Source organism: Dreissena polymorpha, chromosome 7 (assembly GCF_020536995.1).
Source record: "Dreissena polymorpha isolate Duluth1 chromosome 7, UMN_Dpol_1.0, whole genome shotgun sequence".
Lineage (NCBI taxonomy): Eukaryota > Metazoa > Mollusca > Bivalvia > Myida > Dreissenidae > Dreissena > Dreissena polymorpha.
This window is the reverse complement of record NC_068361.1, coordinates 56735561-56751171: the sequence shown is the minus strand read 5'-3', so window position 1 is coordinate 56751171 and position 15611 is coordinate 56735561. Positions and strand designations below refer to the sequence as shown.

The following is a 15611-nucleotide window of genomic DNA, read 5'->3' as shown; positions in this document are numbered from 1 at the left end:
TATTAATTTAGACCATGCTTCCAGCATCACACCATTTAATTGCATGTATGCAATGTTTCTTGCGAGAAAGCTCACTTACACAAGTAATGAAAGAAACATTTGCGGAATGAGATTGTAATAAACGGCTCCATACGAAGAATAAATAATGTAATTTGAAACATTATCAATATCAGAGACATTGTCAAAATTAACTGTGTGTTGTCTATGTTTATTGAAGCCGATTAATCTGGTTTACTTTGCCTGTTTAAATTTAAAAGGAATATGAATGTATTCAATAGTTATTACTTGAGTTTAAATTGTTGCGTCTGATAAGTAAGTCGATAAATATTTATAAACGGGGCGGTATTGAGCGCCCTACAATTTGCCCATACTACTTTCAGACACAGCAAACCGACTTTGTACTATTATTTCTTGATATATGGTGCCTTTCTTATTGATTATTAAACTTATATAACTCATTTTATCATTAATATTTCAAGTCATTTTGATATTATTTCATAAGGCGTTTGTATTTTTCTTATAAAATTTGACACAAGACCACAACTTTCGTTTATTAGAATCTACACAAAATTGTATTTTTGTTTAATATAAATTCCTATATTTCCTTATAAGCATGCAAGCATTGATCAATAAATTAGTTTTCTAATTTGGATGCGTTTGAAATGAAACGTTTCGAATGCATACAAATAAACATCAGATTTGGCTGTAAAGCTTTTGATTTGAGTCCCTGATAAATATATACATGTATGAGCACACGTTCCGTAAAACTTATGTTGATGATCATAAAAATTAAAAGTATGCATGCATTAGGTATGTATACATAATATGTGTATACAAATATATTCGTCACCTATAATACTATTAAAAAAAGTAACACATTTAGTTTTCAAGCTGCATTTAAAACATAATTTTAAAGTAAATTCACGCACACACAAAACACCGATGAGCTTTATAACAAGTACGTGTATGCTTAACAGTTCTTGTCGTTGTTTTACTATGTACTATTAATTTGCCCTGAATAAAATAAGAAAATATATTTTGCCTTAGATTAAGGATATGTTTCTAATGAAAATTGCGTGTTTCAGATTTTAACATCGGCACCAGTAAATAATTAGTTTTTTATCATTGATTATCGCTGACCAACATATATATCATGTATTGCAAAAAAATGAGATACGAGTCAGTTAGGAACAACTGGTTTGCTATACAAAATATGTAACAGACACAAAGATCGGTTCGCTGCATTCTGAATAAATAACGATAATTTCTGGTTATGTGAAATTTATAATAAAAGTCATTGAATTCAACGTAAATTTTTATGCTTCAACTGCATTTCAATATTGAAGGCAATTAGAGAAGAATATTTCATATGTTTTGCAAACAAGATATTTTATATATAAATCGTTTAAAAATTTACAATAAAATATGACCATTCAAAAGTAAAAATAACAAAACTAATCAAACTAAGAACTTGGTCTATTGCAATGAACTTAATTATCAAGTAATGAACTGATTTCATGTACATGTAGTTAATCAGGTCGTATAAATCATATAATGTATAAACTATTTAAACAGGGCGGATATTCACAAGTGTCTTAAAGCAACATGAAATTGTAAATAAATAAAATTGCAGATATATTGTCTTTGTTAAATACAAAGGAATCCCATAATCATCATTTGAGTAATAGTTACTTGATATCATAAAAATGTATTTAAAAAAAGACAGAAAGATGATACGCATACTTAACATTGACAAAAAACACATCCTACCGCGTTTGTTCCAGTATACATGTTGAATTGCACACACTAAAAGGCTCTCACTACAAACAGAAAAACCTCGTGATGTCGATTTCTCTTCATGTTTCATTATATCACTCAACATGATTGCGTCACTTAATCCATTACCATTAGTAGTATGCACATATTTCTGCGATTATCAGACGTTCGCATGCGAGCCAATCATTACAATTCGCGAGATGAATTCAGAATTATTCTTTAAGTCCGCCTCTTTGGATAAGTACGGCCATATTGGATACAGAATAGCTATGATTGTGAATCCTTGCGGCTTTTGATTGATAGATTTAAAAATGTACAACAAATCACGGTGTGTGGCCTTAAAGCGCACATCTGAGTTTAAGATACGTGAAGAGTCGAAATCTTGACCTGGTGACACAATTTGAACCAACTCAAACGTTGCCTTGTTATTGTAAAGCAAAACATTGCGACAAAGGTTCACCAAAACTGTATCATAAATGTTGCTTCTCGTTTAGTAATATTAGTTTTTTAAGATTTTAGCTGGTTAGCTAACCTTTGAACACCCTTAATCCAGATTCAAACACGACTCATACGTCATGGCAGTCATGTTTTTCCGTTATTGTCTACACAGGCACATTTGATCGAGGTCGTTCAAGACGATCGTTTGGCTTGCAATTATTTCTTGGCTAATCGTTACATTAAGTTAGCTCTCAAACCGATTTTAATCCACATTGCTTGATATAATTTGTGAGACAAAAAATTCATTCAGCCCATTTAATCAAAGATGCATAATGCTAGTAGCACAGGTGTATCATAATTCAAAGGTGAACATAACAGTATATAAATACAAAACACGTGTTTAAACTTTTACTGTCATATCTTTGTTTATATGTGCTGTTGTAAACAAGTAACACGGTACGTTAATATGCATTAGCGTTAGCTGTTTATTTCCACCGTTACGCAACGAAAAATATTGGTACTTAAAATGCCTTACATTAAGTATTAAATAAGCCCTATAATGGCCACCTATTAAAAAAACAAAGCATGGATGGTCCTAAGACTCTGTAAACGTCAATTTGTTACAGCAGTTGTTCATTTTTGGGAGTATTCTAACATGATATGTGTACCCTATTGCATTCTCGCATTCATATATATGCTTATAAATGGTAATTTAATCTATATTGTAGAAAAATACGACGTTATTTGTGTCTTTTTAATATGATATTTTCCTCGCATATCAAAAAGTGCAAATTAACGAGTGAGTGTTAACAAATAAATTTGATAACGTTTTTATTCATTTTCAAATTAATGTGTTTACTTATGTTAATATTATACTATCTTTAATTTGAGTCAGTCGTTTTCAGGTACACCAAGTACGTCCATTCCGATGCTTAATAGGATTTATGCATCCGAGTTTTTTTTCTAGAACAGAACTTGTTTACTAAATAAGACTGACCCGTCGTTTGCTGTTTTGTTTATTTTGGCGACGTTATTTTGTCGGACCACCATTGTAACACGTTAAAATAATATAATAATAATTAACAAGTGAATTTGCCCATAAAATAAAACCAACTTTCATTAAATAAAAAAATCATGCCTGACTATATTTGTGTTTGGCAAGCACAAAATAAGATTACTACTACGCTGTCAATATCCCATATCAAAATCAGAGGAGAGCTTTCTGTCAAGCTCATAGCTGTACGGGAAACTTAACCATTGATATGGTTCTAACTGTTGAAAGGAAATTATAATATGTATTTATGAGTTCATAGGGGCGATTATCAGAGTTACAGTTTCAATCACTATACGAACTAGAAGAGTAAAATTTGTTGGGAAAAGAAACCCCATGTGCCATGTTTACTACGTATGACCACCTTAATAGTAATGAAAAACGCTATAAGATGCGGTGTACAGTGCCACCAATATTAGCATGTATATCATTTATATTAAATGGTGATACAAATATATATTATGCAAACTGTAGGCAATGTCTTTTCATGATTCATATACATAAGAATAATGAAACTCACGAAAAATCAGCAGGAGTGAAATTCCCGTCCGCAAGTCTTTTACTTTAGGCCAAACACCGATTGCCTGTACTACATTACGACAGAAAACATACGATATAAATCATAGACGACTGATAAATGCTGGTGTTGCCACCTAAGAACGATTAATACCAAGCATTTTGGGTTTAAACCAGTTTAAAGGCATGCCAAACCTCACACCAAGCCCAGAAACAACAACGCAAATACCATTTAACGTGCATAACTGGCAACATAGAACCACATACAATTCACAAATGACCCAGATATAATGTACTACTGCATGTACAAAAACGTGAACACCGATGCACCAACCTTTACACAAAAAATCATGTGCCCCAAGCGTGCCCCAGTGCTGACGCCACCAAAAGCTCAGAAGCTTCTTGTCACTCATATACTTTTTTTAATTAAGAAAACATCGCATTTGGCAACACTTTCGTAACCTGCGGTCGTTCCTCGCAGCTGACCTTTCGATGGCTGATTTAAAAAACCACGAGTTTTGCTTTCAGTGTAGATTTTTTGTACCTAACTTTTTTTTCTGCTTATTTATTTTTCTGCTTATTTATTTCATCACGTGACAATATATATGTGCGATTGTATAATTATATAGACGATGTACTTTGTATAAGTCTTGAATAAAAAAAAATATGTCTGTCTGTCTGTCTGCTGATTATCCTGGTGAAAAATGAATCTGCGTCTTTCGCTCGTACTTTGGTTGAAATATTCGATGTACATGTTGTAGTGCGAATCAAGCATTACGTGCACATGAAGGGGTTCCAGGTCCGCTTTAAGGAGGTGGCATTTGGTAATTTTCATCTTTCAGTCTTTGATTTTGTAAGTTTATTTGCTTTCATTCCGTTTAATTCACTAATTGTTTTCAATTTTCATTTTTTAAGTCGCCGTGGTGTAATGGATATGGTGTCCGCCTAGCGACCGGGAGGTCACGGGTTCGATCCCCACCGTGGGAGCGTTCTTGAGATCTTCCCCAAAGACACCAAGTACTGGTTCTAGGCCCAGGAAACGGACTCGAGAGCGTTTATATAAGCCTTAGGCTTTCGATGCAATCGAGCTAAAATAAATAGGTTTAAACTAATTGTTTTCAACGCATGGATTTGTATTGCTTTATCAAATTGCTTCAGTAATTCATACAACTTTCGTCGTTAAAAGACACCACACAGTTTTACCAGACGGAATAACGTCACGACTAAATAAATGACCGCTCCAAATCGTCCATTAATTTATTTGCATTGTTAACTATGTGATTTTAGGTCACTAGCAGTTTTACCAATCGATGGCTCAATATAATGATCATATTTAGCATTTCCTGAATTGTCATATTTGAAACTTTTTATTGATGTTGCTTGTGTTATCGCTGACGACACGTTTGTCGCCATTTCCATTTCGCATTGCTAACACTTATAATGTAATTCTAGTTCTTTTAACATTTTATCTGCTATCCAAACCATTGATCAGGGCATCACATTCTCCAATGAGTAGAAATGCATAAAACACCGTTATCGTAATCAACAAACTTCCTATTTTACACTTACATTTTTCAAAAATATAAGCACCCTTTAAATATACATTAGTATTATTCCTTTTTAATCAATTGCTTTCGTTGTGAGAAACTTCGTAGACGCCTTTACAAATCTTAAGAAAAACGAAAGACAGTTAGTTGAAAAACTCGATTACCTGAATATTATCAAGTTTGGCAGTCATTCAATAGTTTCGCAATTGCAAGGAGAACTACTTTTTGCATACTTCGATTACAATTGTAGTGTATGTTATCTTCCATAACATGATTCAATACATACAGTTGGTATTGATCTCAAATATGTTAACTTTTAATTAACCTAAATTAATGGTGCATGTTTACAATTCCTAATAAATTACTGGCAAAAACAAGATAAATGGAGATATTTTAAAGAGATATTACACATGATTATTCATGTGTATACTTGGGCGAGAGGGCAAATACAACAATGGCTTCTGTAGTAAAGACTTTTTTTCAACCATTTTTGTTGTAGTTCTGTATCGTTTGTTTTTCTAAATGTTCATACAAGCATATACGTTAAAGAAGAAATAACTAGACGTCAATGTGTAATTTTTAGTAATGTTTGCTTATCCATTTATTTCTGCTTCTTTGTCTTTCTGTTTACTTTCTTGACAGTTTTTGACGTATCCCTCTTGCGTTTTGTTTCTCCAAGTTCATCAATTACTTTGTCATCAACGTCTCTTACGTCTACGGCTTTCGTACGGTCTTGACTTAACTGCAAAGCCCAATTTACAATCGTCTCTTTCATGATTTGTTCAATTTGTGTTTGCTGATCTCCTTTCGCCTTTTTTCGCAATGATAAGCCATGATTGGCATCATCGATCCAATTAACATTGAAAGTCTTCACATTTTGCAACACCTTCTCAAGTAAACATTTCTCACACATTTCGTCGCGGGTTCCGCTGATAAAGCACAGCGATTTAACGCACTCCTTCAGAGGCCCATCTCGCAGGCTGGCGGTATCACCTTTGGGGTGGAGTGGGTAGGAGATGCAGACCACTCCCGCTACTTTGGCGTCCAATGGGATTCCAGCAATGTCGTTCGCAACACCCACGGCTGCGCGCGCACCCATGGATCTGCCTGAAACGACATTTGATAGTGCACGCACTCTTATGTTAAAAGACGTACGATTGGTGAACAGTAAATAAACTTATAGTATAGTTATACGCATAATTCGTATCGAGAGTGCATGTAGTTATGTATGCTAGGTAAAACAATTAAATAAACGCGTTTCAACGTATTACAACACATTTTATTAAAGAAATGTTTTTACTATTGTTGATTACCGGTAATAACATCTACAATATATGTTAGTATGTATGTACATAATTTATATATATATATAAAGCTTAATAAGTTGTACAACGCTTTGAGTAAAAACAAACTGTAATATTTTCATGATTAATTTTGCATTTCATTTAATGATTTCTGACTGTGGCCCAACCGGGGAAGAAGTAAAAGGGGTCTTCCCTCCCTCTTCTTTTTTAATTATTTTTCAAGGTGATTTTTCATGCCTGAAAAAACTTATTTTGTAAATTAAATGTATGGAATATAACAGGTAAATCAGCACCTTTCTGAAGTCTAAAGCTTTAAACATGGGTGTAAAAATTCACACCAATGCTAAAAGCTTCAGATTTCATTAATATATGATCTTTGCTGAAGAAGGAAAAAAACTTTGATAATCAAAAACATTTACATGTTTTATGAAATGTATCATTAAGTATGACTGACATATAACCATAATAGCATTTTCTCTTTTAATTCAAACCTCCTTCTCAAGTTTCAAAGAAAATTCCTAAAATGTCTATTGCACATTTTTACTTTCACCATCACCAACACAGATGAACCATCACAATCGTCTACAACTCAGACATTAGACTGGACTTTAGTGTATAATAACCGTTTTCAGGAGCTTTTTTACGCAACGCTTTCAGATATTGAGCTGATTTTGGTATGTTAGGCTACCTACATGCACTTCAGATGAAGTGTGAAATTCGTTCAGCCCATTGATTTTTGGCGAAGTTATGGGTATTGAACTTAAACAATTTATCTACAATAACCGTTTCCGGTTGTTTTTGTGAAACTCGTTAAGGTATTGAGCTGATTGTTATGCCCCCGGTAGGATGGCATATAGCAGTAGATCTGTCCGTCCGACTGTCTGTTTTTTCACGATGCTTTAAGATATTGACCGGATAATTGGTGTGTGAGTCTATCCACACGACTTACTGATGAAGCATGAGTTTCGTTCCGGTCCATTGATTTTCGGCGATGTTACGGACCTTGGACTTAGACAAAGAAACTTACCGGTTCAAATTAATGACAATTATCCCAATCACCTCTCTAATTGCTTCCAATATTATTTGTTTGTTGTTTTTTTCACAAAAAATAAGCGTCAGCGATGTTTACACCAACGACATCCCGTACAAGTTGTTTCCTTTAGCCGCTTCTCTTCCATTGGACAATCAAACAGTGTTACAACCATCGATAGGTGAAGCATTCAGGATCGCAAGAGTCTGATTGGGGTGGATGTGTGTACAAGGCGAATAGACAATATTCACTAGGGGCTTATCTCTACTTTCTAGTAAATGAGCGCTAAGCACCTTGTCTATCAGGGACAATAAAACACATCTGCTGTTTTGTATTGAGGAAAAGTGTACTGTGTGATAAAAATGTGTACTAGGCCCATTATTAAAAAAATTCCTCATTAGACAAGCCAGCGTGGGGGCGGGCCCCGGGGCATAGGGCCTGGATACGGGCCTGTATTGTAACAGGCAGATGTAATGCGCATGTAATAGTTGCCAGTTTCCCACTACATAATTTTGCAGCATTCAAATTGTGATGTATAAATAGTGTCCTATTTTGTAGTCTAATACAAATTAGTTATTTTTCTTTGTACGCATTGAGCATTCTGATAACAAAATACAAGCCATAAAATTGTCAATCAATAAATCATCAATATGTTCAGTTAAAGAAGACATGTTGATAAAATTATTTAATTTTAAATTGTTAGTTATCTAAAGACTCGTATCATTGTTATTGTTTACAGAAATAATACGTGTAAGTCACAGTTTGTTGTGAAATAACCAACGGCTGGAAGTTTTGATGCGAAGGGATTAAATCACGAGTGAGAAGCCTGAGTGATTTGGCGTTGCTTAATGGCGTTGTATTTCATGTTCTAAAATGTGCGCTATTCTTTTGGCAGTTAATTATCGCAAGAAATCTGTCAAAACTTATTAAGCTACGCCGAAAATATATAAGCGGACGATGAGGCTGATCCAGAAAGACACTTCATTTATGTGCATTTAAAACGGGTTTAAAAGTTAAACGATACCCCTTATCATTTTTAGTTCAGCGTTTTCGGAGAATACCCGAGGTATTGTCATAGACAGCTTGTCGTGTCGTCAACCGCCCGCCGTCCGCGTCGTGCTAAAACCTTAACATTTTGTTAAGGTTTTGAACAATGGCTCTAAAATCAAAGTGCTTCCACCTACAACTTTAAAACTTCATATGCAGATGCACTTTGACGAGTTCTACACGCCACACCCATTGTGGGGTCACTAGGTTAAAGGTCACTGTGACCTTTTAAAAAATCTGACAAGCTTTCATTTATTCAAAACTGCACCCGTAGCCGAGCGTGGCACCCGTTATGCGGTGCTCTTGTTACAATAATTATTAGTTAAATGCATGTTTGGCGGTGACAAATACACATTCTTTACTTTTCCTTTAATTTCATTTATAGAGATAACTCACTCCTAATAATAATATTTTGCTTACCTCCAATTACCCATGACTTAACGTCGACAATCTGTGACACTACATACTCCTGAAAACAGAAAAATAATTTCATTCCAGTGATATTTTTTTGCCCCAAATTACCACCGATTTTCGGCTACCTCCCAATCGCAAAATTCCACGTTTTTTCCAAAAAATCTGACCAAAATTTCCCCCAAAAAAGCCAATTTCCACACAATTTTTTTTTAAAGAAGTCTCTTATGACTTTATTGTGATTTCTTAACTCTAGATCTCAACTTTATTTTTTAAACATCCTACAAAGTTTTTAACTCTAATTTAGTCCTTTTTGTCATAAATAGTGCCCAAATTTGTCACTTTTATTGATTAAAAAAATCCTGATTTGACAAGACTCCTTTTCCCAAAATGGCTAGAAAACCCTCTGAACATTGCACTTAAAAACAATATTAATTGTGTTACTTATAATAATATTTATAATGCTTAATTTTTCCCAATTTCATGGTTTATCACGCTATTTTTCCCAGTTTCTTGGTTTATCACGCTATTTTTCTCAGTTTCTTGGTTTATCACGCTATTTTTCCCCAATTCAAATGGCACAGGCTGTAACAAATAAAAGCCAAAAAAATCAGTGCTTTCCAACAATTCATTTCAGTGTGCAGCATAAAACTTTTTCGTATAAGTTTCCTTAAAGTATGCCTATAATTAAAAGACTGGTGTAATCAACGCTGACCAATCATTTCAAGCATATGGAAATTGAAATAAACATTCAATGGCTTTATAAAGTATTTCCGTGAGGTCAGTCACCTAGTTCCGTAATTATAACTTGCAATTTAGCATTATTATAGCCCTTAAAGTACTTTGATAAACAGGTAAAGGTGAAACAACTACATATGACTGTTTACATCACTGTTTATACTCAGTCAAATGATACTTCATTAACTTTGTTGGGAGTCAATGTGTGAGGTCATTGACCAAGTTCCGTAACTGTTCCATTCAATTTAGCAGAATTATGTCCCTTTTTAACCTTTAACAAAAGTCTGTTTAGCCTGTGTGTGCAATCAATCCTACATTTACAACAAATATTAAAATAAAATGGTGCATATCTGTTCAGAGTCTTTATGAACATTAATATTCCAAGACCTATAACTGTGACCAGATTGTTAACATGATTATTCTCCCTTTTTTACTAATAAAAATTTGTTTAAGGTTTGTTTGCACGATGAAATTTGGGTTTAAGTTTGCATGTAAAAATACATGTGGTTTAAAGTTGACAATCAAATAACACATTTTAGTCTAACTGCTACAGATATTCAATTGAAACTTCGCCAATGTCTTTGGGATCATCATTATAGGTTATAGATCAAGGTCCATAACTCTGAGCTGCAGTTTTCCAGAAATATTCCAATTGTTGTCCGTTTTGTAATCAGGATATAAAGGATAACTTTTTGGTGCAACTAATATTTGTAGCTGACATGCAGACTTAGCAAGGGCTTGCATTTGGGGCCTGTTGAGATAATGCCACTGTTGCTTAAATTTATTTTTAACAAGAAATGTGTTTGTCAGAAACACTATGTCCCCTTCTGCACCGCTTTGATTTAGTTTTTTTTACCTTTGACCTTGAAGGATGACCTTGACCTTTTACCACTCAAAATGTGCAGCTCCATGAGATACACATGCATGCCAAATATGAAGTTGCTATCTTCAATATAGCAAACGTTATAACAAAATGTTGAAGTTGGCGCAAACAAACCAACAGACCAACAGACAGTGCAAAAACAATATGTCCCCCACTGTAGTGGTGGGGGACATAAAAATTGCACTCACCTAACCTCAGTTAGGAAGGAGACATACAGTCCTGAAATGTTGGTGTAGGTAAGTAAGTTACAGGCTGATAAAGCAATATGTTGGTGTTGAGGCTAGCTTTAAGTTTATATTTACTACCGGGGGTATATACCAACTACAGATATGCAACTTCAAATAAGTGTTAGTGGTTATTATAAGTGACTGACAGAAAATGTGAATTATACAATTGAGCAGAAGAGAAGTTAAGCGCCCTGTCATGGGACAGCCATTGATATTTTTGAAGAGACCAAACAGTTTTATAACAAACATCAACATATTTCTGAAACACCCCTAATACAAATTACATGCAATTGAATGTACTCAAATGCTACACACAAAAAATGTTAGTCAACAGAAAACAAGATTCTCAATCCACCTACCAGCACCGCCATATAAACCTTGATTCGGTAAGCAAGGTTAAGGCCTTTGCACGTGAATCGCACTACAACCCAACCATCCATTGCCAGAAGCTGGGCAAGGGCAGATAACTGGGGCAGGTTCATGTCCCCACCAGCTCCGTGGGTAAGGACGATTCCATTGGGTGAACTCTCGGAGTGGAGCTTAGTCCCTGTTTTTCTTTCTACACAAGTGTCGATGAGTTTTCCATCAAACTGTATCTGGATCAAACTGAATTGAAGTTAACTTAATATCCTTCTTTACTAAAATGTTATCCATTCCTATAGATTTAGCCACACACTTAATTTGGATTGTATGACAATTTTCTTTTAAAACCTAGGTCTTCACAATTGTCAATTGTATCACATTTATGTTGTGTATCTGTTCAAAAAATAAAATTGATATCTTTCATAGAGTTTCAAAATACATTTTGTTAAAAATTTAACAAAATTGGTTACACATGATGTGCAAATTTATGTTAATAATTGTGTAAATATAAGTTTTGAAACAGTATGTTGGTGTTTATTTGTATTCAGGTGATGTGCTTGATGAATAATGTCAACATATTAATAAAAGTTCAGTGTTTTCCTATCAAAATGATACATGAAAAGACTTAAATTATTTATTTTAAAAATAAGGGTTGATACTAGTGCCTTCTTTGAATACATTAAAGGGGCCTTTTCACAGATTTTGGCATGTTTTGAAGTTTGTCATGAAATGCTTTATATTGATAAATGTAAACAATAAATTTTAAAAGCTCCAGTAAAAAATCAAAAATAAAATTTAAACTAGAAATGGCGCGGCAGAGGCCGACACGTATCCCCACGCCGCATGTTTGACCCAGGGGCACCCCATGGTTCGTAATGGGTCAATGCATAGTTGAGATTGACCGTATTGTCATAAGAAAAGTTCAGTATCAATTAGAAGTGAATCGGTGTAGAAATGAAGAAATTATAGTAAAAGACAATTTTGGGTGAGTGTGGCCTATTATGGGCGGGGCGCCCCAGGGTTGGTAAAGGGGCCATACATATTAGAGATTGACTGCATTGTCATAAGAGATGTTCAGTATCAATTTGAAGTAAATCGGTGTAGAAATGAAGAAATTATAGTAAAAGGCAATTTTGGGTGGGCGTGGCCTATGTGGGCGGGGCGCCCCAGGGTTGGTAATGGCGCCATGCATAGTTTAGATTGACTGTATTGTCATAAAAGAGGTTCATTATCAATTTGAAGTGAATCTGTGTAGAAATGAAGATATTATAGTAAAAGGCAATTTTGGGTGGGCGTGGCCTATGTGGGCTGGGCGCCCCAGGGTTGGTAATGGGGCCATGCATAGTTGAGATTAACTGTATTGTCATAAGAGAGGTTCAGTTTCAATTTGAAGTGAATCAGTGTACAAATGAAGAAATTATAGTTAAAGGCAATTTTGGGTGGGCATGGCATATGTGGGTGTGGCCTATTATGGGCGGGGCGCCCCAGGGTTGGTAATGGGGCCATATATAGTTGAGATTGACCGTATTTTCATAAGAAAAGTTCAGTATCAATTAGAAGTGAAACGGTGTAGAAATGAAGAAATTATAGTAAAAGACAATTTTGGGTGGGTGTGGCCTATTATGGGCGGGGCGCCCCAGGGTTGGTAAAGGGCCTTACATAGTTGAGATTGACCGTATTGTCATAAGAGATGTTCAGTATCAATTTGAAGTAAATCAATGTAGAAATGAAGAAATTATAGTATAAGGCAATTTTGGGTGGGCGTGGCCTATGTGGGTGGGGCGCCCCAGGGTTGGCAATGGTGCCATGCTTATTTGAGATTGACCGTATTGTCATAAAAGAGGTTCAGTATCAATTTGAAGTGAATTGGTGTAGAAATGAAGAAATTATAGTAAAAGGCAATTTTGGGTGGGCGTGACCTAAATGGGCGGGGCGCCCCAGGGTTGGTAATGGGGCCATGCATAGTTGAGATTAACTGTATTGTCATAAGAGAGGTTCAGTATGAATTTGAAGATAATCGGTGTAGAAATGACGAAATTATAGTAAAAGGCAATTTTGGGTGGGCGTGGCCTTTGTGGGCGTGGCCTATGTGGGCGGGGCTCCCCAGGGTTGGTCATGGGGCCATGTATAGCTGAGATTTACCGTATTTTCATAAGAGAGGTTCAGTATCAATTTGAAGTGAATCGGTGTAGAGATGAAGAAATAATAGTAAATGGCAATTTTGGGTGGGCATGGCCTATGTGGGCGGGATGCCCTTGGGTTGGTAATGGGGCCATGCATAGCTGAGATTGACCATATTGTTATTAGAGAGGTTCAGTATCAATTTGAAGCAAATCAGTGTAGAAATGAAGAAATTATGGTAAAAGGCAATTTTGGGTGGGCGTGGCCTATGTGGCCGGGGCTCCCAAGGGTTGGTAATGGGGCCATGCATAGTTAAGATTGACCTTATTGTCAAAAGAGAGGCTCAGTATCAATTTGAAGTAAATCAGTGCAGAAATGAAGAAGTTAATGTAAAATAACATACAAAAATGAGTGAAAATCTCTGACCCGGCCCCGCCCCAACCCCCATAACTTTTGGTCACCCAGGGGTCAGATAAATATTCCGTCACTGTCACCGTCACACATATGCTCATAGCTATCATTAATGTAAGTTTCAAGGTTCTAGTGCTAATAGGAGCAGGTGGCCAGGACGGACGGACGGACAGACAGACGCACATCAATACAATATCCCCACTTTTTGTCCGAAAACATGGGGATATAAAGGAAAAAAAAAGTAGACCGCAGCAGGGCTCGAACCAGTGATCCCCGGAATCCTGAAGTAAAAACGCATTAGCAAACTGAGCTATCCTGCCAAGCATACATTAGATGTGTATTTTATATGTTATATAAGCAATCTTCGTAGTTTCACAAATTTAAACGACAACAACAGAACTCTCCAAATTATTCAATTGTTTCGCGTTGCAACGCTTTATAATTTTTAGGTTTTTAAATCGCCAAAAGATGCATATAATGGCTATATAAGACCATGGCAAATGTTCAGTAATACTGTTTCCTCACAAATATCATAACTAAACCGAAAATTTGTGAATCTGAAACAACTTTTTTCAATTTTGTCAATTTTTCAAACCATGAAAAGATCCCTTTAATTGTTAACGAACAGTTTGATTCTCAAACTTTTAATTTGTTGTAAATATGTTAAATTTTACATTTATATTCATTAAATGTATTACTGGTGTTAAAATTGTGTTCATTTAGGATAAAGCCCATTAAAGTCAATTAAGCCCTTAAGTTTTTAAATATACAGCGAAAAGGTTATGATTTTTTAAATATTTTTGTCATATAAAGCACATGCGCAAAATAGAAATTCCAGTTAGACGAAAATTCGAATTAAAAACTCTCCTTCCTTTGAAAGCCATTTTGATTCAAATATCAACAACTCGGAAAAGAAACGCAATGACCGCGTCTATATATTAGTAGAGTGTAACCATATATGGATTGCTCAACATCGAAGAAGTAGTTTAACAAATGATGTACTTCCCCATTCGACGAATATTCGAGTATAAAACATAATTTGCTAGATAACACTACTTATTTTTAATTTGGCACATATTTCTTTACCTTTTATCCACAATTGGCGACATTTCATTTCGCTTTGTTGAACGCGGAAAAATTCAATGGAAAAATTGTTAACAAGGGAGGCAAATTTTGGTTTCCCTAAAAAAACACGAGAGTTACTTATTCGAGCTTAATGCTCGATGCTCGATTATGACAACCGTAATGTACGGCGGCATAAAGGGGACATAGGAAATATTTTATTTAACTATTTTCGTGCGCACGTCAAGGCTATGACGTGCGCACGTCGTAGCTATGACGTGCGCACGTCGTAGCTATGACGTGCGCACGTCGTAGCTATGACGTGCGCACGCGATAGATATGACGTGCGCACGTCATAGTTATGACGTGCCCACGTCATAGCTTTGACGTGCGCACGTCATAGTTATGACGTGCGCACGCCGTAGTTATGACGTGCGCACGTCATTACTATGACGTGCGCACGTCATAGAAATAGTTAAATAAAATATGTCCTATGTTATATTATTTAACTATTTCTATGACGTGCGCACGTCATAGCTATCGCGTGCGCACGTCATAGCTTTGACGTGCGCACGTCATAACTATGACGTGCGCACGTCATGTCTATGACGTGCGCACGTCATAGACACTGTCAAACAAAATATTGCCTATGCCCCCTTTATGCAACTGTATGACGTGCGCAAGTC

At 35.6% G+C, this 15611-nt stretch overlaps 1 protein-coding gene across 2 annotated transcripts; it reads right to left on the bottom strand.

Moving 5' to 3' along the window:
* Positions 1-5787: 5787 nt before the first annotated feature.
* On the bottom strand, positions 5788-15077 carry LOC127839207 (testis-expressed protein 30-like). 2 transcript variants are annotated; one of them, XM_052367478.1, is made up of 4 exons: positions 14950-15077; positions 11328-11574; positions 9130-9178; positions 5788-6435 (listed from the first exon to the last, which is right to left on the bottom strand). In XM_052367478.1, exons 1-4 carry the CDS (start codon positions 14970-14972, stop codon positions 5930-5932), a joined length of 825 nt encoding a protein of 274 aa, XP_052223438.1. In that variant the 5' UTR covers positions 14973-15077; the 3' UTR covers positions 5788-5929. The 2 variants fall into 2 exon arrangements, with proteins under 2 accessions (XP_052223438.1, XP_052223439.1); XM_052367479.1 differs by having other exon boundaries at positions 11328-11724; positions 14950-15011.
* Positions 15078-15611: the final 534 nt, after the last annotated feature.